Source organism: Hylaeus volcanicus, chromosome 5 (assembly GCF_026283585.1).
Source record: "Hylaeus volcanicus isolate JK05 chromosome 5, UHH_iyHylVolc1.0_haploid, whole genome shotgun sequence".
Classification (NCBI taxonomy): Eukaryota; Metazoa; Arthropoda; class Insecta; order Hymenoptera; family Colletidae; genus Hylaeus; species Hylaeus volcanicus.
In genome coordinates this window covers 7,351,630-7,375,690 of record NC_071980.1, presented here as the reverse complement: position 1 = coordinate 7,375,690, position 24,061 = coordinate 7,351,630, and the positions used below count along the sequence as shown (strand labels likewise).

The window sequence follows — 24,061 nt, the reverse complement described above, 5'->3', positions numbered from 1 at the left end:
TTCAAAAGTGATGTTTTTCGACGCGCCCCCCTTTAAGGGGGTGAATTAACGCCTTCTCATCAACCCTCGCCAATGCAACTTTGCACACACCCAGAGGACACTTCAGAACTACTCCCGACGAAGTTTCACGAAAATCGGTTGAAAACTCCCATAGTTATGACGTTTTGAAGAAGTGTCCCTATTTTTTTTGACGGCGAGTGTAGTACGTCAGGAACGAAGAATCGAAATCGAATAAATTTCGGCCACTATTGAATGTTACGCGAGTCCACCGAAGCGCGCGTTGAATAGACAATCAAACGTCGTTTCAGCCGAAAGCCTTCAGCGACAAATTGGTCGAGGTGGAAACAATTGTTTCCCCGTCGAAACGCGCTTGCAGACCAGCAGCTCTCGTTTCAGCGATATCGCAACAGCGATTTCGAGTCGGCACGGCGAGGTAACCGAGTCACGGCGTAACAGTAATGAAAGTTCCTGAAAGTTTCGAGATTCATAAAGATTTAGTTCGTTGCGGTCGGCCCCGGTCGCAATATGCCGTTCTTTGCCCGGTGGAAAAAGCCTTTCACGGGTTTAATGAAACCACGACAATCTTTGATCCTTTCGTACCGAACGCAAGATCGTAACGATGATATTTCAAGTCCTTCAAAGGCGCCGACGGCACAGGGAAATGGCATTTTGTGCCCCGGTTTTCGGGATAAAGAACGCCGGAGCTTAACGCGAGCGAAGGTTTCGGAAACCGTCGACGAGAATCCTTGCGTCGAGGAGTGGGCGCCTAAAAAGGCCAAAGGGACACCCGTTTGGGAATCTTCTTTTCACCCGTTTCGTCTGTTTTATTGAAAGATTCTTGATCGCTCCTATCCTCGCATTTTGAGCGATATAAACGTTAAAGAAGATGTGTTTACAGAATTCGACGTGAAGTAAATATGAGAAATGCGGTGCTACTCGTGGAAATGGTTAAAGGACTAAAGTACACGATAATAGACTTTATATCTGACTATGGCACACGTAAATCTAAATTAAATGGCAGCGGTGGAATTTCGATATCCCAATAAAGGAAATTGCAGGGCGTTGATCTGACATCGGGGAGAACTGTCTTTTTTCATCTACACACACGACGCGTTAATCATCGCGGGTAGAATATCTCGTCGATCGGCTGCTCCCCTGGCAAATATATAGAAGCACAACATGAATCAAGCCGTAAGCACGTACCATATCGTGCCTGCGGACTACCTTTCGCGCCAGACAGTTTCGCGAAAACGACGATAATTTACCTCCAGGTCGGTTATTAAGTCTTCTACGCCCCGCAAATCGTTCTTTCCCTAACCGATCCCGACCATTTGCACGACGGAAGGTTTCGGCACGGTATGCTGCTCGTTTCGCGGGGTGATCTATCCAACCTACCTCGAGTTGGCCACTTCCTGAGATTTGACACGAGGTAGCCCCATTTGTCACGGTTTTTCGTAGACGGTAATTAGAAGTCAAGGGAACAACACGTTCGAACGAAGTGCAAACATTCAATGTCAGGATCTCTTTCTTAACTGATTTCGAAAAATGAGGAGGTTACTCAATTCGACATGAATATCCTTTTTTTTTAACGCATTGACTGCCAGACAAATATTCTTGAAAATGTCTACTACGATTGAATATTATTTAGACTATTGGAAACTACGTAATCAAACATTTGTCGGGGTATTTAGTTTTCTATCTTCGTCGTAATTCATGAATTTTATTTAAATTCGTTTCCGTTGTTGCTCAACTTTCAGAAGTATTATTCTTTGATTCTTCGGTGAAAAACACCGTCACCGATGCGTGGGTGACGTGGCGATCGTCGTGTTAAAATTGCACGACTATCGAGTCAGATGGCGTCTCGGACCGTCTGGTTTCCAGCATTTAGAGAATAATTAGAAAAGGACGGGCGTAAAATCGCGGGGGCGTGAGGAGGGCCCGCACGAGTCATCCAGCGTCGTCGACCGATGATAAATCTTGCTCCTTAATAGGCTTATGACATGGCTTAACGCGAGTTCTTCGCATTTGCGGCGATCGAAGGGAAAGGCTACACGCTCGGTCTCGTAATGCCACGTGTAAGCGGATTGCTTCATCGCGAGGGACCGTGCTCCGCGTTGTCTTCCGCGATGAAAATCGTTGGATGGCTTCGAATCATCGACCCATCGCGTTTCCTCGCCCACGTACACCTGCACCCACAACGATGGACGACGAGGTTGAGCGGAGGATGGAATTGCGGTCTCGTTTGGCTTCGAAATTAGTACTGGACGTGAGATACTATGTCGATACGATATCGGTTTCATAAGTGCCCTCGGTGTCTATTGAAGAAATTTGTCTAAATTAAACGACAGGTTTGATGTTTCCAATAAGAAAAGAAATAAGAGGTAAACATTAAAAATAATAAACTTTAATTTCCGCAAATTCTACTCTAACGATTCTACTCTAAAGTAGGAATGTTGCTTAATTATTTCTTCCCCTAAAACGTATTAATAAAATGAATATATGAAGTTTTATTTTGAATTGATTCCTGTACGAATACTTATTACACTGATATAATAATAATTTCGACAAACGTCTTCGACAGACATGAAAGGTACGAATACTTATGGGATTGACTGAATATTTTATATTACGACACTACTCGGTTATGATAAATGTACCTCGCGATCCCACCGTGCTCCAGTCTCACTGATACCAGCTGAAGGCAGTCACTTAATACGTCCCCAGGAGGGATTAGGTGTCGTGTTTCTACGGACTTAACAGTATAATACTAACTCGACCCACGATTGTACTTGAGCGATGGGATCAAGTTCACGCGTACCCGCGAAAATCTACTAGTTCAAGAAGAAGGTATACAAGTCAGATTCAAGACTTTGCTTCACAATTTCAATCTCTTCAGGACCTCGTTTATTATCAAATTTTTCTTCATTTTATTATTAACAGTAATTATAACAATAAAAAATCTTCATAAGGGCGTGAAGAGGTTAAATAGAAGTCCATGTCTCAATTAAACGTGACCACACCAACGCGTTTCGTTAACAAGAAACGAAATTCTAAAACCCTCGGTGGAAAACCCTCCAGGACGAGCTAACCCTTTGCACTTTACATTGTTTACTAGGAACTCGAGGTGCTTTCTTAGCATTCCATTGCCACGAATGGTAAGCTTAGATCGACTTTGAAAATGAAATCTCTAATTTGAGATTCGAGAATGAAGCCACCCGTGTCTCACTAATAATTATTTTATCGACACTCGAGGTCCCAAAGAAATGGAACCTAAACAAACATTATTGCTGGTTGATTTGCTGCGTGAAAGTATAACCGAAGTATTGAATTCAGTCGTCCATTATTCCAAGGAAACGCGATCCACCAACGGTATCGATATTACCCGCGATTCGTTTGATGCCATCGCTACCCAACAACATCTGCTCCCACTGCGAGCGTCGTCCCCAATGATTCGCAACAGCAGATGACGCGACACTTCACGGTCGCCTCTCCGTGTGCACTGTTACTTTCGGTCGTGTTCGCATGGGACGTGGAGACGTCTGGCGAACGCCAAATCGATTTATGTTATCGTTGTGATCATTTCTCTTTATAGTATCCGCACTGCACTTCGTTTCTATAAGCATACTTCCGTTTCACGAAGTTCCGTTTCACACTGCGAAGGGAATGTATCCGAGCGTATTGGCTCTAAAGTGCTGAAATCCTATCTAGAAACACGATAAGCAGGCACAGAGATGCAGGTGTCGTCGTATTATGTGTTTGGATGGTAGAGAAGAAATAAAAGGACTCGACGAACCGCGAATATCGTATCGTAAATCTGTCGAGAGAGAGGCGAACATAATTCAACTAACTGTCAAATCTGAGAAGACAATTTCGAGATGCGCAACGACGAAGAGTTCATTTCACTGAAGCTATTTCCGAGACGAACCTAAAACGCTCGAGTCTCGGAAATTGGCTGCTAAAGCGTAATTGAAGGAAACTGTTAACTACATAATGCCCGCGTCTAGACGCTCAATATAGGAAATGCTAGAGGCATACGTCACTCACGATGATCGTTCGAGTACCGTGCTCGTACATGTCGTTCGTCGATCGAAATCGAGCTTCAAAGACCATTCGAAACTTTTCCCGATGAACTTCTCCCGGTATCTCTGATTTTATACGTTCGTCCGCGCAACGCAGAAACTTTGTATACACGGTGGTCTTTGAAAGGTGCACGAAAAATGCCAGCGAGGATGAACGCGAGCTGGGTCTCGAAAGAAACTGCAATCATTCCGTCATTGTTTTCCTTTGTCGCTGGAAATATCAATGCCTCTGGACGTCGAGGTTCGCGCGAACAGTACACGTTTGCTCGTCAGAGGGACACCAACGGAACGAACAATGTCCGCAACGTTGCACCGGAAATAAGAACCGGCGCGTACGAGTTGACCATTGTCATTTAGTAACCCCCCCCGTTCCATTTGATTCTATTCACGCCACGGGAGGACCGGACGTGAGGTCAGCCGCGGCTCGTTTAAGTTCGAAACTAACTCCGACGAAAAATCAGACCCACAAAAGGGCGAACCTTTTCCGTGACGAGCAACGACGATTCCCGCTGTCCTCCTTTGAGCATTCATCGAAGATACTCGTCTCTTATTTTCATTCTTTAATTATTACTATTGGAAATGGGTAATTAAATAAATGTTTCACTTCGTATTTAATAAAATAGACTTTATTGTATTTATATTTATATTATATTTATATTTATATTATATTATATTATATTTATCTGGAAATAACGCGTCGGTCACAGGGGGTCCCAATGACCCCAGCCATGTTTAAACGATTGCCGCGTTGCCAGTATCGTTCCGAACGACTCGTAAAAATTCAGGATATTAGTTTGAACCCTTCGGAATGAGAATATCATGGCAAACAATTTTTGTCAAATTTTCAAAATGCCGAAAAAAAATCAGCAAGGAGCCAATGAGTAAAAAAAAATTTTTTTACTCAAAAAATCATAACTCTGGCAATTTTTAATTTATTTTCATAGAATTAATAACTTGGAGTAATTCTAGGTTAAAGTTGCGCTTGGGGTCATTGTGACCCCGGGTGACCGCGAAGGGTTAATCAATAACGAGGGAGCTACGTCCGTACCGTACGAAATCTTTCAAAGAACTGACTGAATGAAAAATCCAGTTACAGGGACCAGACCGAGAATTATTTATAGAAACATCCTTTCACGCGTCCAGCATATTAGGTGTCAATTGATTTTTGTCGGTCGTATATTCCAACAATTACCATACGTTAAAACAATCAGTCTTATTTATATTTTAATCGTCAACACCGAGCCTAGCAAAATTATTTTTTATCTATTTCTACTGCGATCAATCGAGCGACAGAACTTGACACATTCGCGATGTTTTTATTTTTTGTAATAGTTATCATCGCTCTAACAATTTTGCGACGTCCAGCTTCAGAATTTTATTATTCACGGTATCAGAAACGCAAAATATCTGCCAGTCGCGAATGCGTTAAAGACATTTTTCTCAATCGAAACGAAAGAATATTTCACGTGGCACTCGATCGAGTAATACATCAGCAAGTTTAACGTCGAACTTCCCGATTCGTAATGTCCACGTCTCGAGTAGAATATTAATCACCCTTAGGCCTAAATCGAGGTAAATATTGATATTCGTTTCGATTTCCACGAACGGGATAGAAAAATCGCGTCAATTCGATGGGAAAATTGCTCGTTACCGCAGCATTATATCGCGGCTGACATTTGCGTGGGCGCGCAACGTGAGCTGTATACGCGGGCTGTTTAAAGACGGACATAAATCTGAATCAGTGGACGAATTACGCCCGTCGAAATAATTTATCGCCGTTTCTGCCGAGTTTTCGCCGGGTGATCGGCATGGGAACGCGACGGATTACTTAGGGGTGATGAATTCCGCCGTGGCCCGAAAAAGGAAGCCGTGATAGATCGTGAATTTTCAACGACGACGCTTTCTCAACGTTTCATGAAAGAGGTAGCGAGAGGAGTGGGGCTTATCGAACTTGTCCTCGTTTAAAAATCGTGTGGTTCAGCTATGATAATTATTTCCTATTTAAAGATCGAAGATCTTTTTATTTTCGAACAGCCGAAATTCATGTCACTTTACACAGAGAAAAATAAATATGTCCCGTTACACAGCTTGGAAAGTGGAGGGGGAAAGCGATGAACATACAGGACAGCGAATAAAAAAGAGGACGGAGCGAAAATACCAAGGTATATCGATGAGTTTCATCGTTGCACTAGCATTGTCTCACCGAGATATCTGATCCCGGATCATGTTACGCTAATCGCCGATCGAACTCCTCAGTTTCAGGGCATTTATCGTAGAGAAATTTGTGCATTTAGGGAGACTACAAAATGACACAAAAAAAAAAATGACCTGTTACAATAGGCTCTTAGTGCGTCACGAACCAAGGTTAACGAAGTCAATGAAGAGAACGAAGTCGACGATACCACTCCTGATGTAGATCGCGGAGAATAAATGACAAAAAATTGTAGTAAATTTGTAGCGTTGATATCAATGCACTAAATAACCTTAAAAAATATTAACAGCTGTCAATTGATTTTCAATCTCTCCAACTCTACCTCGAAGTCTGTACATTTTTAATCTGCATTTTAAAAACCTTTTCGTCGCTCCCTATTCAATCAATTCGACAAACGACTCCTGTCCCCATTATCGATCACCGTCCTTAGATCTAACCCAGATACTAACCTACCCGTTTCTCGTTTCAGGGGTTGCCGGCACTCATGCTCTAGTAAAAGCGCGAACGTACTGAGATCGGAGCGGACAACGAGCCATCACGATGTGGCGCCTACTCGTCATCGCAGCCTTCCTGGTGGCCACGTCGTCATGCGACAAGGTGGTGGTCCTGCCCCACGACGTCTACCCGGGCTACGAGGTGACGCAATTCGACACGAAACAGACGTCGAACTTCCACCTGATGGAGAACGGCTACTCCAAGTTCTTCACCGTCCTCGGCAACGGTCTGGTGATGACCACGTTCGATTTATCGCCGCTGGTGGACCGACCCGTGAAGCTGATCGTTCTCGAGGAACTGGCCAACGGGACCGAGACTCATTTCCTTCATCTCTACGTGATTAATCGCCAGAACATGATCAACTTCTCGCACGATCACCTCGGCGAGGGCGAGGTGCCGGAGAACTCCGACCCGGGCACCTTGATCGACGGTTTCCCGGTGCTGCGGGCTCAAGGAAGCTTCCCCATACATTTCGCGATCCTGCCGGACGAATCCGGGACGAGGTTGTTCGCTCTGAGAGAGGAATACTCGAACAGAACTGGTTTCAACCTGACGCTGAGCAACCAGAAGTCGGGCGTCAGGGTGGTGACCGCGAAACCGTTGGACAGGGAGGTCAAGAAGGTTTACACCGTCTCTATACACGCCTCCGATGGGAACTTCCTCAGCACGTCGTGCGTGAACGGCGTGGTGCACGTGCTGGACGAGAACGACAACAGCCCCGTGTTCGAGACGGAGGAGTACACGTTCGAGATCAGACCCGACAATTTGGACGCCATGCGGAAGAACTCCGTCCAGCTACCTTTCTGGAAACGATTCTCGACGGTGGGCAAAGTTGCTGCCAAGGACGCCGACGGCGACAAGGTCGCGTACAAATTGCTCGTGCCTAGCAGCCTGCTGGTCATCGTGCCTCAGACGGGCGAGCTGATGCTGGCTGGCGAACCGGAAACCACGATGGACGAGGACTACGAGTGCGCGGTGATCGTGGAGGCCCACGACGTGAGGAACCCGAGTCGAACGACGGAGAGACCGGCCAAGGTTGTCGTCAGGTTCCTGACGTCGTTGCCGCCGGAAACGGAGGTCCACCGGATACAGAAGCGACGGGTGACGAGGGCCGTCAGGCCGACGAAGAAGGTCGACTTCACCGAGGCGGACGGCGACGTCGAAGGGAAAATCGCGTTTTATCTGGAGAAGGAGAACGAGAAGGAGATGTATAAGATTAGGGACGAGAACAAGTGGGTCATGGTTGGACTTAACGGGTCTGTCATCGTCAAGCAGAAATGGGATTACGAGGAGCTCAGCTCGGAAAAGACCATTGATTTTTGGGTGACCATCACCAACTCAGGTAACGTATGACAACCGTTGCTCTACTTCGTGTTCGTGCAATTTAGTACAACGTGAAATATTTTTCCATTTAATCGAATAAAGTGTCTTTAAGACATACTTCTGTCTTGAATGCATTAAATTGCATAATTTAATAAATTGTATAATTAACGAAGTGCATAAGTTTTGTAGGATACGTTTTCTCGAATGTTTGATACGATTGCTCAACCTGGATCTAAACAAACGACCAACAGCGTAGCGCGGAGTAGAAACTTATGCACACACCCGTTACCTAATCTTTGCCCACAATTTCTGTTGATTAATGTTGATTTTGTTGTTCGCCTCGCGGCCGAAGAACGGTGCACACGGTACCCGCCGTATACCCGGTGTCCATTTGACGGTACAATTTTTATTTTTACTCTTGCTTCGACGCTCGTGCATTCGTCCATCAGCATTCGCGTTTACCTGTGCTATGGCTCGGTTCTCTTCTCTATCTTCTGGGTCTTCTTCTTGTACGGGGGTGGAACCTGCGCTTCTTGAGGACCAGCGCTCCGCACGTTGCACCATTATTCGATCAGCACCGATCGCATAGAAACATGTAGAAACATACTTTCCGAACAGAGGCTCCAGGACTTTGCTTTTCAATCAAAATCCGACCACTTTTGTTTGTTTGATGCGAGAGCGCGATTACAATTAAATGCGAAAGATAGCGTCGCGACTAACTGGTGTGCTGTGGTATCGAAAAAGAAAGTCTTGGAGTCCCTTTAGGAAGATCCTTTAATCGTAAAACGAGAGTCATAGACGCAACGATCTATCAGTTTCTTTCAAAAGTTTCTTTCGTTTTATTAATAAGTAAACACGTACGCGATATTTTATGTTACGTTAATGAATCGTGTACGATCCATTTTGCTCCAAGAAATTAGATCAACTTTTTAACTAACATCGAAAAAGGAGGCGGTTTCTCAATTCGACATGTATGTAATATATATATATATATAAAATATTTTTAAATGTATGTTTATATAAACACTGTCACACAAAATAATCGAGCGCAACTCGCGAAAGAAACTGTAGCTAATGTGTAACGATGGTCCCGTTGTATACTTCCATCGAGAGTGGAATTCTTGTAGGACAGATCGGTGCGTCTGCGATCTCTGTAAGGGGAGCACGGCAAAAAATAATTCATCGGGAACTTCCGTTCCGTGCAGCAGCTCGCACGTGGATACAATTTCCTTTTGAAACGGGCGACTGTTCGAGCGTTCGTTTCACATTGTGTGCTGAACGCTAATTACAGTTTGGCTGGGAAGAATGACCGGGACGCGCGTTACGCACCAAGGGACCCGGGGACGAATTAAATTACATATTCCGGCTTGTTTAAATAGTATCCAGTCGCGCGTTTCTCGGGAAATTATTACGCTGTCCCTATTTTTGGCATTATGGCGTCAAAAACTGTCTCGAATCTCTCTAGAGAGTTTTATTTTTGAGCAAACTCAATTACGTACGTACACTCAATTATTATATTATTATACAATTATATGTGGACACTTCGTTAATAGAAATAAGTATCTGATATCGGTCGTGAATCTATTAATATCAATTATATCATTTATGTTTCGATACGTTAATGTTGGCGAATATATTTCTTGCCGTGCGTTCGTCGTTGATTACCCACGCTTTCACGTCCAACTAATAACGAAACTTTTTTTCATTTCCGCATTCTTGGCTTCCCGCAGGACTTCTATGTAAGTAGAAACACATTTCACCTTTGGTATCATTATTCGCGCAAACATTTTCTATACACAGAACTAAGAGCGAAGTTTGCAACGGCTTTCGTAGCTGGGTAGTTTGCGTAGTATGAGAGCAATTAGTTTCGCGCATCAGACGCTAATTCGCATTAGAGCTTGCGACGTTGCTGGGTCGACAGTGTTTATGGGCGGTGACGGAAGAATATGCGCGTTGATAATTCAAACTCCTTTCCTGGAAGAATGGGACTCGACTCGCGTTGATTCGTAAACGCGAAACTCGGCGTTCCGTCGTTCCTGTGCATCGCAGGGTGACGCTTTCTCGAGTCCGCCGATAGCGATCGATGTATTAGACGTTTCGAGCTCGGCACGAAGCATCTACCGCGATATTCCAAGTACGATGCATCGATAGGTCAGACCGCTACACGGTCGCATCGAGAAATTTCGTTTCGTGGCACCCGTTGAATTTAACGGAGCAAAGGTCAGAGCGTCGGGACGAGATAATGTCAAATGCTACTCGGTCACCGCCTTCGCGCATTGTCCACCGTTTTCCGTCTATGTGCGTGCACGTTGCGAACGCATATCAATAATCGATCGACAATTACAGACACGGACAATCAGCGTGTCATTATCAACATGAAGGACGTTAACGACGAGCCGCCGTACTTCATAAATCGACCATTGCCGATGGAAACGGTCGTGCAGCTGAACGCCCCACCGAATACACACGTGTTTACCCTTCAGGCCAGGGATCCTGACACCGACAACAATATTCACTACTTCATCGTGCGAGATCGAAGTACGTATTCAATTTCGATAACGCAGTCTTCGAGACTGGCTTTCCGCGCATAACTGGCGCCAGTGGTAAATACTATTTTAAAAACCGGTGCAATGATTTTACATCGAGGACTCCGAGATCTCCGAGACTTACCTTTACACGTTTTGATACTCGGACACTATTAATTGCTAGAAACGCGCTTATCGAATTCCCTGCACGACTTGAAGCAGATGTTCTAATTTACGTACGTCGAATTAATTATTTTACTTTTTCCTGTTTTCCACCTTAATAAATCACAAACGAAATTAGATACGACATCGGTGTCGAAAGAAATATTCGGGAAAGAAATATTCGCTTAACCTCATTACATAATTTAACAAAGTTCGAGAAATTTTACATTTTGAAATCGAGCTTCGAGCGCTGTTCGAAAGCGGACGTTGAGGTTTCTAGATTGAGACTCGAGATGGAAGAAAGGACGACGGAAGTGGAGACGATCCAATAATCCTAATAGAAGAAAAGATCTATAACAGAATTTGCCCGCGGTCGAATAGCGTCGTTCCTTTCATCCCTGCCTCTGTACAAAGGCCTCGGTCGCCGCAGGAACTGTTTTCCGCGAAATATACACGAGTTTCTTGCACGAAACATCTAATAACTCCGGTTAGACGCCGAGCGCCGTAGAGTTATCCGAGTGAAAGATAAATAGCGACCGTTTTGCTTTGCAGCTGGTGGTCGTTTCGAGGTAGACGAGCGATCCGGAGTTGTACGCACCCGAGGGACCGAGCTGTTTCAGCTGGACATGGAATACGTTCTGTACGTGAAAGCGGAGGATCAGAACGGTCGTATAGATGAGAGGCGTTTTCAGTCGACTCCTGAGGAGCGGCTATCGATCGTAGGTGGAAAACGCCCGCCGCAGTTCTACATGAAGGCGTACGAGGCCGAGATACCGGAAAACCAGAAGAAAGACTCCGAGTGAGTTGAATGTCTCTATCAGATTTCGCCTCTGGGAACGTTTTCGCGTTACTCGAATTACGATGGAGCTCCTACCGGCAGCTAACCGCTGAATTCGAATGCGAAATTCAATTTCTATCCAGCTACAAATACAATCGGGTCAGAAATATTCGTACCTTCCGTCTGTGTCAAAAGAATCTGTCTAAATTAAACGACACACTTGACAGTTTCAAATAAATATTTCATTATAAATATGTACGCGAATGAACTTGACACTTGTAAGTATTTGTAATGAAATATGTTGTTTTCAAGTTAACGATGTGACACGTTTTATTGACACATTGTAAGATTAAATGATATACATACATATCTTAGTAATTGTTCACTTGAAGTCCCACTTTGTGTAGTACTTTTTGATTTACTTTTGATTTGACGATTTATCTGAATCAAAAAAAAAATATTAGTCATTCCATTTAGAAAACTGAAGGTGATCCTAATATTTCAATAAAAGGTAAGGTAATGAAAAACAGATTAAAGCGCTGTATGTCGCCCTAGGTACCATGGCAACTTTTGTTTGAAACATTTGATCGTACAACGAATACCTTACGAGTTATTCGAGGTCGTCGTGTTAGAAGACTCACCCTGTATATTTAATAACGAAATAAACATATCGAATATAAGAAAAACTCTCGCAAGTCTCATCCCGTACATTCTAATACCTCTCGAAATATTTATTCGAAAACCTCATGTCTGTCACTTAATTTACACAGATTCTTTTAATACACATAGAAGGATACGAATATTCATGGGACTGACTGTGTACTGCTGAAAATGTAGAATAATAGAAATGTAGAAATATTGAGTTAGGTATCGACTTTGCCACTTTGGGATTCGATTGGTCGATGCAACATTGGATTCGTTTCAGCATCATATCGGTGAAAGCAAAATCGTTCGCCGATCGCGAGATACGTTACACCCTGAAGGCGCAAGGTCAAGACGCAGCTGGAACGTTCAATATCGGCCCGACTTCCGGCATCGTGAAGCTCGCCAAAGAATTGGACTTTGAGGACTTGCGTTATCCCCACGTCTACTCCCTCATGGTGACAGCCACGGAGGATTCGGGTGGCTTCTCCACGTCCGTCGAGGTATAACAGCGAATGAAACTGATTTCGTATCGGACTCGTAGTAAATAGTTTCAGCGAGTAAAGAAAAAGGGACTGGTTCGTTGAAATTCGCCCGTGGACACGTTTACGCGTTTCAGTTGACCATTCGAGTCTCGGACGTGAACGACAACGCGCCCAAGTTCGAGCTGCCCGATTACCAGGCCCACAATGTCGACGAGGACATCTCCTTGGGCACGAGTATACTGAAAGTGAAAGCAACGGACGCGGATTCCGGCATGAACGCGGAAGTCGAGTACCTGGTGTCCGACGATCACTTCAGCGTCGACTCGAGCGGGATCATCGTCAATAATAAGCAACTCGACGCGGACAACAACAACGCTTACTACGAATTCAGCGTCACTGCCAAGGACAAAGGTACGCTCGAATTTTTAGAATCGCGTAGCCACCGTATGTCGATTAAATTTACGTCTCGAAAATCGACACGTTGATCTCTACGTCATCTGAGTATATACGGGTGACAAGGATCTTTCCCGAAAGAATTCAGAAATTTACTTCGTATGTTAAGCCTCTCAACTAATTTCGATGCGCTGTCTCAGGCGAGCCTCCAAAGACCGGAACAGCCACGGTGCGCATATACACGAAGAACAAGAACGACGAGGAGCCAAAGTTCTCCCAGCAGGTGTACACGCCAAACGTGGACGAAAACGCCGGGCCCAACACGTTGGTCACGACCGTGGTCGCTTCGGACAAGGACGGCGACAACGTTCGGTTCCAATTCGTCGGCGGCAACACCACCTCGGGTCAGTTCGTGATCGAAGAGATTACAGGTGTGATTCGACTCCACGGGAAGCCGATCTCCTTGGACAGGGACAAGTACGAGCTGAACGTAACAGCTCTGGACGACGGTGCTTGCTGTCCGAACGGAAAGACCACCGCGCACACCAGCACAGCCGTGGTCGTGGTCTTCATCACGGACGTAAACGACAACAAGCCGGTGTTCACGGATTGCAGCAGCTACAACCCGAAAGTCGAGGAGGGAGCTCCGAATGGCAGCACCGTCATCAAGGTGCAGGCCACGGATAAGGATAAAGGCGTGAACGGTCAGGTGAAGTACTCGATCGTCCAGCAACCCAATCAGAAGGGAACCAAGTTCACCGTCGACGAGGAGACTGGCCAGGTTCTCACGAACAAGGTAAACACGCCGTTTTTAATTGGCGGTGGTCGATGCTATAGGGATAAGCTGGTCGAGAAGTGGACCAGTAGGAGAGAATGTATCATTGGGCAGTCGTTTTGGTAAAATTCGTGGGGTTTTGGAAGTTTTTTTAGTTCTTTCGATAGCTTCCAATAATCTATGAATTTCCATTTGTATTTTTAAAATTGCTGCATTACTCGGTTGTCTGGAAAGTCCATGTCGATTTTTGGTAGATAATAAATAACGCGTATACATCCCTTAATAGGTGAAAAGGTTGTGGAACAAAATAGTACCTACGTAATTTAATAAATATTTATCAAAATTCAAATGCGCCTTTGAATTTTTCTTAAAAATTGACACGAACTTCCTGGACGACCCAATAAAAATCACATCTTTAGCAGATTAAATAAAAATGTTAAAGGCGTAAGATTACGACACTGATGTTTTCAGGTGTTCGATCGCGAAGGGGATGATGGAAAATTTGTGTCCGTTACCGTGAAAGCGACGGATCAAGGTGAACCCTCGCTAGAAGGAGTTTGCTCTTTCACTGTTGAAATCACTGACGTCAATGACAACCCACCCCTATTCGACCGTCAGGTGAGTAAACTTATCAAAGTGCACGTAAAATATCGTGAAATGTATTCCGCGGAATATTAAAACTGGCAACATCGCGTATACAAACTGTAGTAGTAAAAAGTAAGCTTACCATAACAATGAGAAGCGAGACAAAGCTTTCACTCGAATACGACGAACACGATTGTTTGCTACTTTATATACACGTTGCACGGAATCATTTTTAATCAGATTCAAAGAATATTCGCGCGCGTAACTCAATAGAGGCTCCGTCTCCGTTTATCTCGTTCGCAGACGACGCAAGTTGCATTTTCCACAATTTTCTATTATCTCGTAGAGAAACGCCGGTGTTGTTTGGTCGCCGACGGAAAGAGCGAGGCGGGGGATGAACTAAAGAGGAAAATTGCTTTTCACCACATGGTCGCATTGCGCAATTTGTTGCCCTTTGTGATCTCAAGCAGTAACTATCGGGGAATTCAAACGGGCGTGTTTCAAAGAAATGCAAACGACTAACGATCGTGGCTGTTTGCACTTTGTACGCGGAATAAATTAACGGTCTCTTGCTCCCGATGAACGGAAATTGTTATCAGTACTTTGCACTTTATTCGTACGTTGCTCGTCAACGTTTCTTCCATTGTTGGCGCGATACCATTTCGTATAACATGAATAAGGAAGTTCGAGTTTTCTTTAGTTTGACTTATCGAAAGAACTTCTTACGAAGTTGCGATTAAGATTCGGACGTAACGACCTGACGTTCGAGTCTTCTTTAAAATGATTTATTTAAGCGAATTCTCCAACTTCTCTAATCATAGATACATCTTAACTGATTTCCTTTCTATTCGCAGCGATACGTAGAAAACGTGAAACAAGACGCGAGTATTGGAACAAACATTTTAAGAGTGTCGGCATCGGACGAAGATGCCGACAATAACGGTGCGATAACCTATTCGTTGACCTCGCCAAACAATGACCAGAGCTTGGAGTACTTTGAGATTCAACCAGAGTCTGGTTGGATCGTCTTAAAGAAGCCTCTAGACGTGAGTATTCCCATTGATGATAATCTACATATGCGTCTCTCTCTAACAGTAACAACAGAAATGGTTTTACCTGGAGGACCGACGTGTGTTCTCGAGCGAGAAACGTCCGCTTCTTCGTCCAGCCTCGACCTCGACATTTGTCACCGTTCGCCATTTGTCGCGCAACGAATATCGTTATTATAATCGTGCAACGTCGACCTGCTTGGCTGTTGTTTAAACAACCATCGGGCAAATGTACATTTCGTAGATTGAACGATTCGTTTGCTGCGAAGAGCCGAATCAAAGCCGTGAATCCACGTCGCGTTCTCCAGCATTATATATGCCCTCGTATACTCGCACACGCATACACGTACCTTAGGATGTACCTATACGCGCGTGCGTGTATACATATGATAGAATATATATAAATATACATTTATATCCATATTTATACTATATATGAATACGAACTTGAGTGTACACCTTCTGCCGATATATTGTACGTTTACGTTCACTTACGTTCTTTAACACGAATCCGTTTTGTTGCTGATCGGATAACTTTGTATACTAATATGCGTTTGGTCGGCAATTATTTCTCTAATTATCACTAATATGCAACGAAATGAGTTTCCTTTTTACGGCACATGTATAGAACTTTTTAATTCCCATTGATATGCACAATGTGTTCACTATGGTAAATACTTAGCTATGCCTGATTTCCTCAAACGCTTCATGTACCTGAATCGATCGACCGTTCGGGCTATTTTTGCAACAGAACACTCTCTCTCTGTCTCTTTCATTCTTTCTATCGAGATCATGCTCGCGGCGCGAGTACCCGTAAACAAAAAAAAAAAAAAAAAAAAAAAAATAACGATTCCAAAATCGAACTTTCGAACAACCTCTTTGTCCAGTTTTTCGTTTACTCGCCGTGATCGATTCTACCATTTTTCGTTCTCCATTTATTCATTTCCTATTTTGGTCTAGCTTTCGTTCGATCATTTTCTTTCTTTCCGTTGTTCCTTCGACGAACTGCTTCGGTTCGAGGAAGTCTGTGTTCCGTTCGTTTCATTTTGCGAACACGCGCCGAACAGTAACCGCAATTTTCTTGTCATGATTTTCACGCGCGGCAAACTTATTCGTACCCGCGGAAGAATCGCTCGCGCGTCAAAGACGCACGCGATCGAACCCCGCGGCGATGATCGAGCGCGTGCACTTTCTCTCACTTTTCCATACCTTAGCCAACGGAGAAAGATGGTCTGCGTATTTTTGTTCCCCGGTTACTTTTTTGTACACGCGCCACAGAGCCGCGGCGAAACAACCGCGAAGGAACGAACCGAATAACGGATCGAAAGGAAGGGAAACGATCGATTACCCAACTAATTACCTTTAATTATTCTCCTTAAACTAAATACTAATGTGAATGTTTTTCAAAAGGGAAGTGATGTTTTTTGAACTTCCAGGAGCAGGTGGGAACGACATTTTTTGAGCCCCACGTACGGTGTACTTCAACCTCTACGCATTTTGTGGTGCATCAGACATAAACAATTTTTGAAAATGCTTGCATATTTTATATGAATGTGTTTTTGATTCCTTTACAGGAACGGATCTCGCTCTCGCTCCTACATCCTTCCTCTCTGCTCTCTGCTCTCTCTCTGTCTCCCACCTCCACCCACGTGCCTCTGTCTCTCATGTTTCTCCGTTAAACTTTCGGTTCTCTTCTCTTCTGTTCTGTTCGCCTACGTTTGTCGGGTACACTCTTGCATCGTGATTCGTGCGTGGCTCGCTCTGAATTTTCTTTCTTTTTCTCCTTTGATTTTTACGATCGTTCGGCGACGATCATCGATGGAACAATCGTTTTTACTGTTTGCATTTTGTTGTCGAAAGCATCGAAGCGTACGTTCGATTTCTCTCTGATTTTTCGACCTCTTTCGTGCCAGAAACAACACGGTTTAACAATTTCTCGTTTCTTTGCATTTTGAACATTTCTCATATTTTTCTTCGTTTCTCGTCCGTTATATTTACTCTTCATCTGACGTTTCCCGGCTTTCGTCTCCCTATATTCTCCCGCCAAAACCACGACGTGACTGACAATGAGCAAAAAAAAAAAAAAAAGTAAAAACATAAATAAATAACTAAATAACAAAAAGAGAAACGAGAGACAATTTTTTGCCGAGAGCGCAATAACGATAAACCGTAAGAAGTCTGTCCGTGGTGTGACATTTTTTCTTCTGTGATTGGGGCGGCATACCACTGTCGTAACGAAACAGAAACTAAAACGGAATAATGCGGATCTATAATATACACGACGAGCCAACGTAATATATGCATAAAAAAAAAAACTAATCCACGGTAAAAACGTCCATCGGTTTTTGAGTGTCGTTATAAACGAAAGAATCAGACGAGGGGTCGTCATAATTTTTTTTCCTTCTCTCTGTAACTCCGAACCACCCGTCCACGATCCCGCCCGCCCTATTTTCTCTCTCTCTCTCTCTCTCTCTCTCTCTCTCTCTCTCTCTCTCTCTCTTCTCTCTCTCTCTTCTCTCTCTCTCTCTCTCTCTCTCTCTTCTCTCTCTCTGTCTGTCTCTTTCTTATTTCTCACGTCACCCTGTTCCTCCCGATGCCTCTTTAAACGCATTCTTGCTTGCATGCAAATGCCTGCATTGGTTGATTTCGTAAAGGAACTAATTTGAATTTCTTATTGTTTATGTTTGTGTTCATTGCACCATTTACTTTCTTCGGATTTGATGATGACAAAAAAAAAAGGGCTGTTTTCCAGTAAGTAGGAACCACATTCTTGTGTTTTCACACTTTGCATCGAGAACACAGAGGTATAACGTGCTTAGCAATGTTATACCAGCGCAAGAGAAAAAAAAGAAAGTAAAAGAAAAAAAAAAGAAAGAAAGTATAAGTATGATATTCGTTGCAGTACACTAGAGCGCCTTTCCGTTCGATTATTGAGTGTGTCAAAGACTTATCGTTTCGAAATTTATATTTTTTTTTTTTTCGTTCGCCTCTGTTTGTTCTATGATTAATTATTATTGTCACTCGGAGACGTCACTCTGTTTTACTTTTTTGTATCGCTATCACTTTCCGTCTCTCTTTCTATCTCTCTGTCTCTTCACTATCTCCGTCTTTGGTCAATTTTTTTTTTCTGTTTTCAATTCTTTACGTTCGGTGTTTACGTTACAAATACTCGCGAGTCTGTACGGTTTCTCTTACGTTTCGTTTGGTTTCGCTCTTTTCTTTCGATAACGTTCGCTCGTGTCACCGCGCCTTTTTGTTCGTTCTCTCGTCCTGGTCTCGAGCGTATCCGCAGGTGAAGGACCTCTTCGATACCGCCGATAACGATTCTCCGGACGCTTGCGACGTCTTCGAAAAACTCTGACAAAATTTTTTTACTTCAGTTTGAGTGCATCGAAGCAAAATCTGAAAACTCTCGGAATTGTTGATAGAACTGCAGGGGGAGGGAGGGGAAGAGTACGACGATTGGTTCGTCGATATTTGGCGATGGTCGTGTCGTTTTATTAAAAAATATTGACCAGAGCGTAAGACTCGGTCCAACGAATATTGTATACTCTGGTGAAATGTCTTAAGCTTCTGTTTATGTGTTAAGAGCCATGCACCGAACGAAATATCTCGTATGTTTCGGATGATTAACGTGAATGTTAATCATCTGTGACGTACGTTATCGGCACACAGGGGATTCGTCCGCTAGAAATAACCATATGGATTCGTTTCGTCGCCCTGTGACTTTCAATGTTCCGAAAAAAAAAAAAAAAAAAAATATGTACGTGTAAAGCTTTGTTTTTCGTACGCGTAGATCGAAAAGAACGCTATTCGGGGTAAGTATCCCTTACAGGAACACCACAACGGTACCGTTCGCGCTCGAAACCGATCCAAACGCAGAGCTGACTCGATAATGACAGAAATTTTCAGGTCGATCGCGAGATTGGCAGACGCGTCGAAGAGAAAAATGTCATAAACGCCCCCCCCCCCCCCCCTCCCTTGATTAAAGAGGTCTGGAACGGTAAAAGCGGATACACGCGAGACTGCATGGTCCTTCACTCTCTTCTATCTCTTTCGTTTACGTTTACGCGAATATAAAAGAAACCCTCCGGGTCGTTCACGACGGCCCTGTGTAATCGCGCTCGCCGCCGAGTGACGTGTCTCTCCGTGTGTAAAGGTCAACCGAGAAAAGCCAAAAACAAAGCACAAAGAAAGTATGAAAAAAAAAGTTAAAAAAAAAAACATCCGCCAACAACAGTCCTGAAAAAGTGTCCTGTGAGTTGACGGCCCAATGTTTTGCCACTAGCGTGACAACTATCGCCTGCAAGTACGGGCCTCCGACAGAGGGAAGATGCAAGTCTTGCACGCAGAAGTGGAAGTTCTGTTAGACGTCGTAGACAGAAACAATAAACCACCTGTGTGGGATGTCAATGTATACGGCCCCATTCACATCAAAGAAAATGTCACAGTGGGTACTGTAGTGACGTCGGTGAAAGCCAGGTTTGTATGCCACGACATGACCGAGACAAGACACGTGACATGCCGTGCCGTGCCATGCAGTGCTACTCCCTTTGCCTTCTGTCTCTCTAGATACACGTATTTTTCTCGTCTCCTCCGTAAACCGTTTGTTTCTCAACACCCTCCAACGTCCTTGTCCGCTTCTCGAAAGCCCCGTCTACTCATCGTTGCCTAATTTCTCTCTCGCCCTCTCCGTTCTGCGTACATCGGTTCGTACGACTTAGTACCGTTTCTTTCACCTTGTGTGCGATCTATCGATTCTTGGTTACGTTACGTTACCGACTCTATCGTATTCCCAGTTCTCTTTATTTTTTTGTCCAATGCGTACATGATGTATTTCACGGGAGCTGAAGCATGCATGGTCAAGCGCGGCGCGGTAGATCGCTGATTGGTCGGACACTCCTACCTACTACTACCTACTACTACTTACTTACTACTGTTACTACAACTACTACTACCATTACTATACTATTACCACTACTGTCTATCCCCTTACTTATGTTAATTGTTACCAATTCGACGGAGTCGATTTTCCGCAGAACGTTTGGGAATCGAGCGACACCGATCGAGAGATCTCTGGATGTATGGTATACGGGAAGCTCGAAGGAAATACCTGGTGTCCCGCGGAGGTCGGGACAGTTGGAAAGTTGGCTTCAGGAATACTTGACTCGGTTTTCGGGAAAGGTTTAGTTTTAAACGTTGCGAATCGCGAAGGACTGGGAAGGGCAACTCGCAAGGTGCTGTCAGTTGGACCAGTAATAAACCACCCTGTGGTCGTTACCTGTCCTCAAGCTCGCTGGCATTCGAGTCGACGCGTTGCTCATCCCTGTTCTTAACCCTTTGCACTCGAGAGGTGACTCTCAGTCACTACTAGGTTTTCTTTAGGTTTAATCTCTTTGGAACTCGAAGTGGCAATAAAATGATTGTCGTCGAGGCAAAGGTGACCAGATTTTCAAATCTCAAATTAGAGATCTCATTCGAGAAGTCAATATAATCTTAGCCTTCGTGACAATGGAATGCTGAGAAAGCATCTCGAGTTGCTGGTAGATACCAGAAAAAAAGGCTTCGAGCGCAAAGGGTTAACAAAAGGGCGCCGCTACAAAAACTAGCTATCGGTACTTAATGAGACAAAATTTTGAAACTTCGTACCTTTATATACTTTCGAACGTTGAATTCAATACTCTAAACAAAAAAAAAGGCGTTTAAACAATCCTTCTGAATCTTAACACTTGGCATGCGGGCAACGTATTTTTACGTTTTTTGCAGTCTGTCACTAGAGCGTGGGTCACGTAAAAATACGTATTTAGTAGATTTGTGGTGGATACCCGCTAACAGAGGCCCGCTGCACGCGTAATTCGGCGGCGAAGTATGCCCGCATGCCAAGTGTTAAGAAAGAAAGTTGGATCGAAAAATCCCCCAAAATCGTCAAAAATTCCATAAAAGAACCAAGTTACAAAATGTTGTCTCGGTAGCTACCGGTAGCTAGTTTTTCTGGCAGCGGCCTCTCTCGAAGAACGACGGTCTCCGGACCTCTACGTTAGTCGATCAACTCTGTAACGAGGGACACCATGGCTTCCGAGCGCGCTCGCCAGAGACGGATTCGGTGCGAAGGTATTCCCGAGGTACGGGCGAACCGGCTCCGGCCGACTTTAGCGGATAACGTCCCTAGATGTGTACGAGTTCGGAAAACCAGATGCCGGATTGTCCTTAGCGCGATGATCCGTATATATAGGGTAGGCGAGGATATAGCGAGAGATCCAGGTCCCTTCGAATTGGGGTTATTGTTTTTCTTTCACGAGCAGCACACGCAGGTGCGGAAGCGGGCGCGATGTGCATCAGCGATCGCCGAGTTCCTCGTGCGAAGGGATTCATGTGGCGCGTCCGGCGTTCACCACGCTCAGCTTTCAGCTGGCGCCTGGTCCCGCTTTGCTTAGAGCGTAATCGCGCTGTTAGAGGTCTAACCGAGCGAGAGGGCAGCGGCTAAGGCAGAGGATCCAGGGGATCTATGACGAACTAGCGAGACACGATGATTGAACTGGCTACACCAGGGTGCGAAGCAATGGCTGGCAGAGATATTATGTCAAACGAGAAAACACAGACAGATATATACATATATATATATACATACCGCCCCCGCGGGGGGCAGAGAGAGAGTGAGAGCGAGACATTGACGAGAAGCCGGGTGCTCCGGCCGAGATAAATACTCACTGCCACGAGTCATTACGCCTGACACTAACGCCATTGTTTTTTGTTCCCGTTTGTTATACACGCGGTCTGGTGTAGCGCGAGATGTACAAGCTGCAGGCGATGGCCCAAGACAAGGGCTACCCGTCCTCGTCGCGAACGGTGGAGGTTCAGATTGACGTTGTGGACCGTGCGAATAATCCGCCCGTATGGGACCACATAATGTATGGCCCGATCTACTGTAAAGAGAACATAGCCGTTGGGGCTAAAATTGTGTCTGTTAAAGCCAGGTCTGTCACACTGTTAATGCTCCGTGCGGCTCTGCACGAACCCGCCCTGCACGCAATCTCGTGGCAATATTGTTCTTGTGCACGTTAATTGATATTGTGTACGATTCCATATACACGCATCTACACCACTAACACACATACACACACAGAGATACACTCGCGCTCGCGTACAGCGATCACGCGGGTGTAAAATATCGCGCGGATCATAAATTATATCGAATCGCATCGAGTGTCGCTCGAACGTAGTACCGTCTTTGTAATTCTCGAACGTCTCGACGCGTCTCTCGCGTAGGGAGCTACGAAGAACACCCCTGTTGCTTTTTCTTCAATCTCCAATCCGTTCGATTCCGAATTCCGATGAACGATAAACCCTTGCCGTAACTTTTCGGAGAATTCCGAATCGCATCCAGGGGCGTTCCTCTCGAGCACTCCAGAATAGTCGTAGAAGCTGTACCAACGCTTGACAGAGTAAAGCAGCGTGCTCAATCGTAATATCCTGCTCGTTCGGGAGATCGTCATAGAACTTGACGTATAGTAATATCGACTTGGTATCCCGATGCTGTTGCATGCCTCCGTCGTGCTCGCGGAACCGACGCCGCGAGTCCTTCGAGGTTATCGAGACAGTCCCGTTCCTTGTTTTCAAAGTTTCACGGTCGAACGAGACTCGAAGCGATTCGTCGATTCTCGATCGGTACCTAATTCGAACCGTCCATCGCTGCACGCGACGTTCCAGCGGACACGCGCACAGATGGACACGCATACACGTCAGGTGGTGAGCACGAGTGTTCGTTTGAAGGATACAAAAGAGAAGGAAGAAAATATGGGGGAGCAGAGCGTTTACGTCGCGTTCGTTCATGCGGGATGCGAGCATCGCGCGCCTAACCGATGCGTTTCCGTTCACTCGAGTGTCGATGCGCGCCTATTATTACCGAGCCAAGTCAAGCGAACCTTCAAAGGCGCGTCTACTCGCGACGTCGTCTTTGTGCCTAAAGCAGGAGACGGAAACGGAGGGGACGGACGTGCGGGGGTGTCTTTGAAGGTTCGGTTGACTTGACGAGGAAGCCAGTGGCGCAAGAGTTGCCCTCGAGGGGGCTGCTAACTTCAAGGGTAAAATTTACGTACGTGACTTGTACGCGCGTTTCTTGACGCTTGCACGAGCCTGTGTTGCGACGGAGGAAGAAAGTCTGTTTCTTGCAGCGATGGGCAAAACCCTAGGCTTCGAATAAATCCGAAGTTTGCCGACGTGTTTGTCTCGTTTCCACTTTCGAACATTTTCCAAAGAAGGAAACGAGACAAACATGTCGGCAAACTTCAGGTTTATTCGAAGCCTAGGGTTTTGCCTATCACTGGTTTCTAGAATTTAGGGATCGTATCGGGTTGGCTCTAGTTACGTAGCTTTCGTATGGTCACCGGTAATGGATTGCGACGTAAAATGCGATATGCACGTACAGTCGGTCCCACACGTGTTCGTATCCTTAGTGACTATTGAATAAACTTATCTAAAATAAATGAGGGTTTCACGTTTCCAAATAAATGTTGCATTATAAGTAGAATGCGGATTTGTATGCATTTATAGACAATTTG

At 44.8% G+C, this 24,061-nt stretch overlaps 1 protein-coding gene across 1 annotated transcript in view; it reads left to right on the top strand.

The window, feature by feature from the left end:
• LOC128877534 (neural-cadherin-like) overlaps positions 1-23,642 on the top strand; it is a 59,603-nt gene extending 35,961 nt beyond the window's left edge. Inside the window, exons 2-11 of the mRNA XM_054124916.1 lie at positions 6,761-8,128; positions 8,462-8,506; positions 10,456-10,647; positions 11,349-11,595; positions 12,500-12,719; positions 12,836-13,112; positions 13,295-13,890; positions 14,341-14,487; positions 15,309-15,500; positions 22,287-23,642. Coding sequence (XP_053980891.1) covers positions 6,832-8,128; positions 8,462-8,506; positions 10,456-10,647; positions 11,349-11,595; positions 12,500-12,719; positions 12,836-13,112; positions 13,295-13,890; positions 14,341-14,487; positions 15,309-15,500; positions 22,287-22,565 — 3,492 coding nt within the window. The 5' untranslated portion in view covers positions 6,761-6,831 and the 3' untranslated portion in view covers positions 22,566-23,642. The remainder of the gene's footprint in view (positions 1-6,760; positions 8,129-8,461; positions 8,507-10,455; positions 10,648-11,348; positions 11,596-12,499; positions 12,720-12,835; positions 13,113-13,294; positions 13,891-14,340; positions 14,488-15,308; positions 15,501-22,286) is intronic.
• The last annotated feature ends 419 nt before the right edge of the window (positions 23,643-24,061 follow it).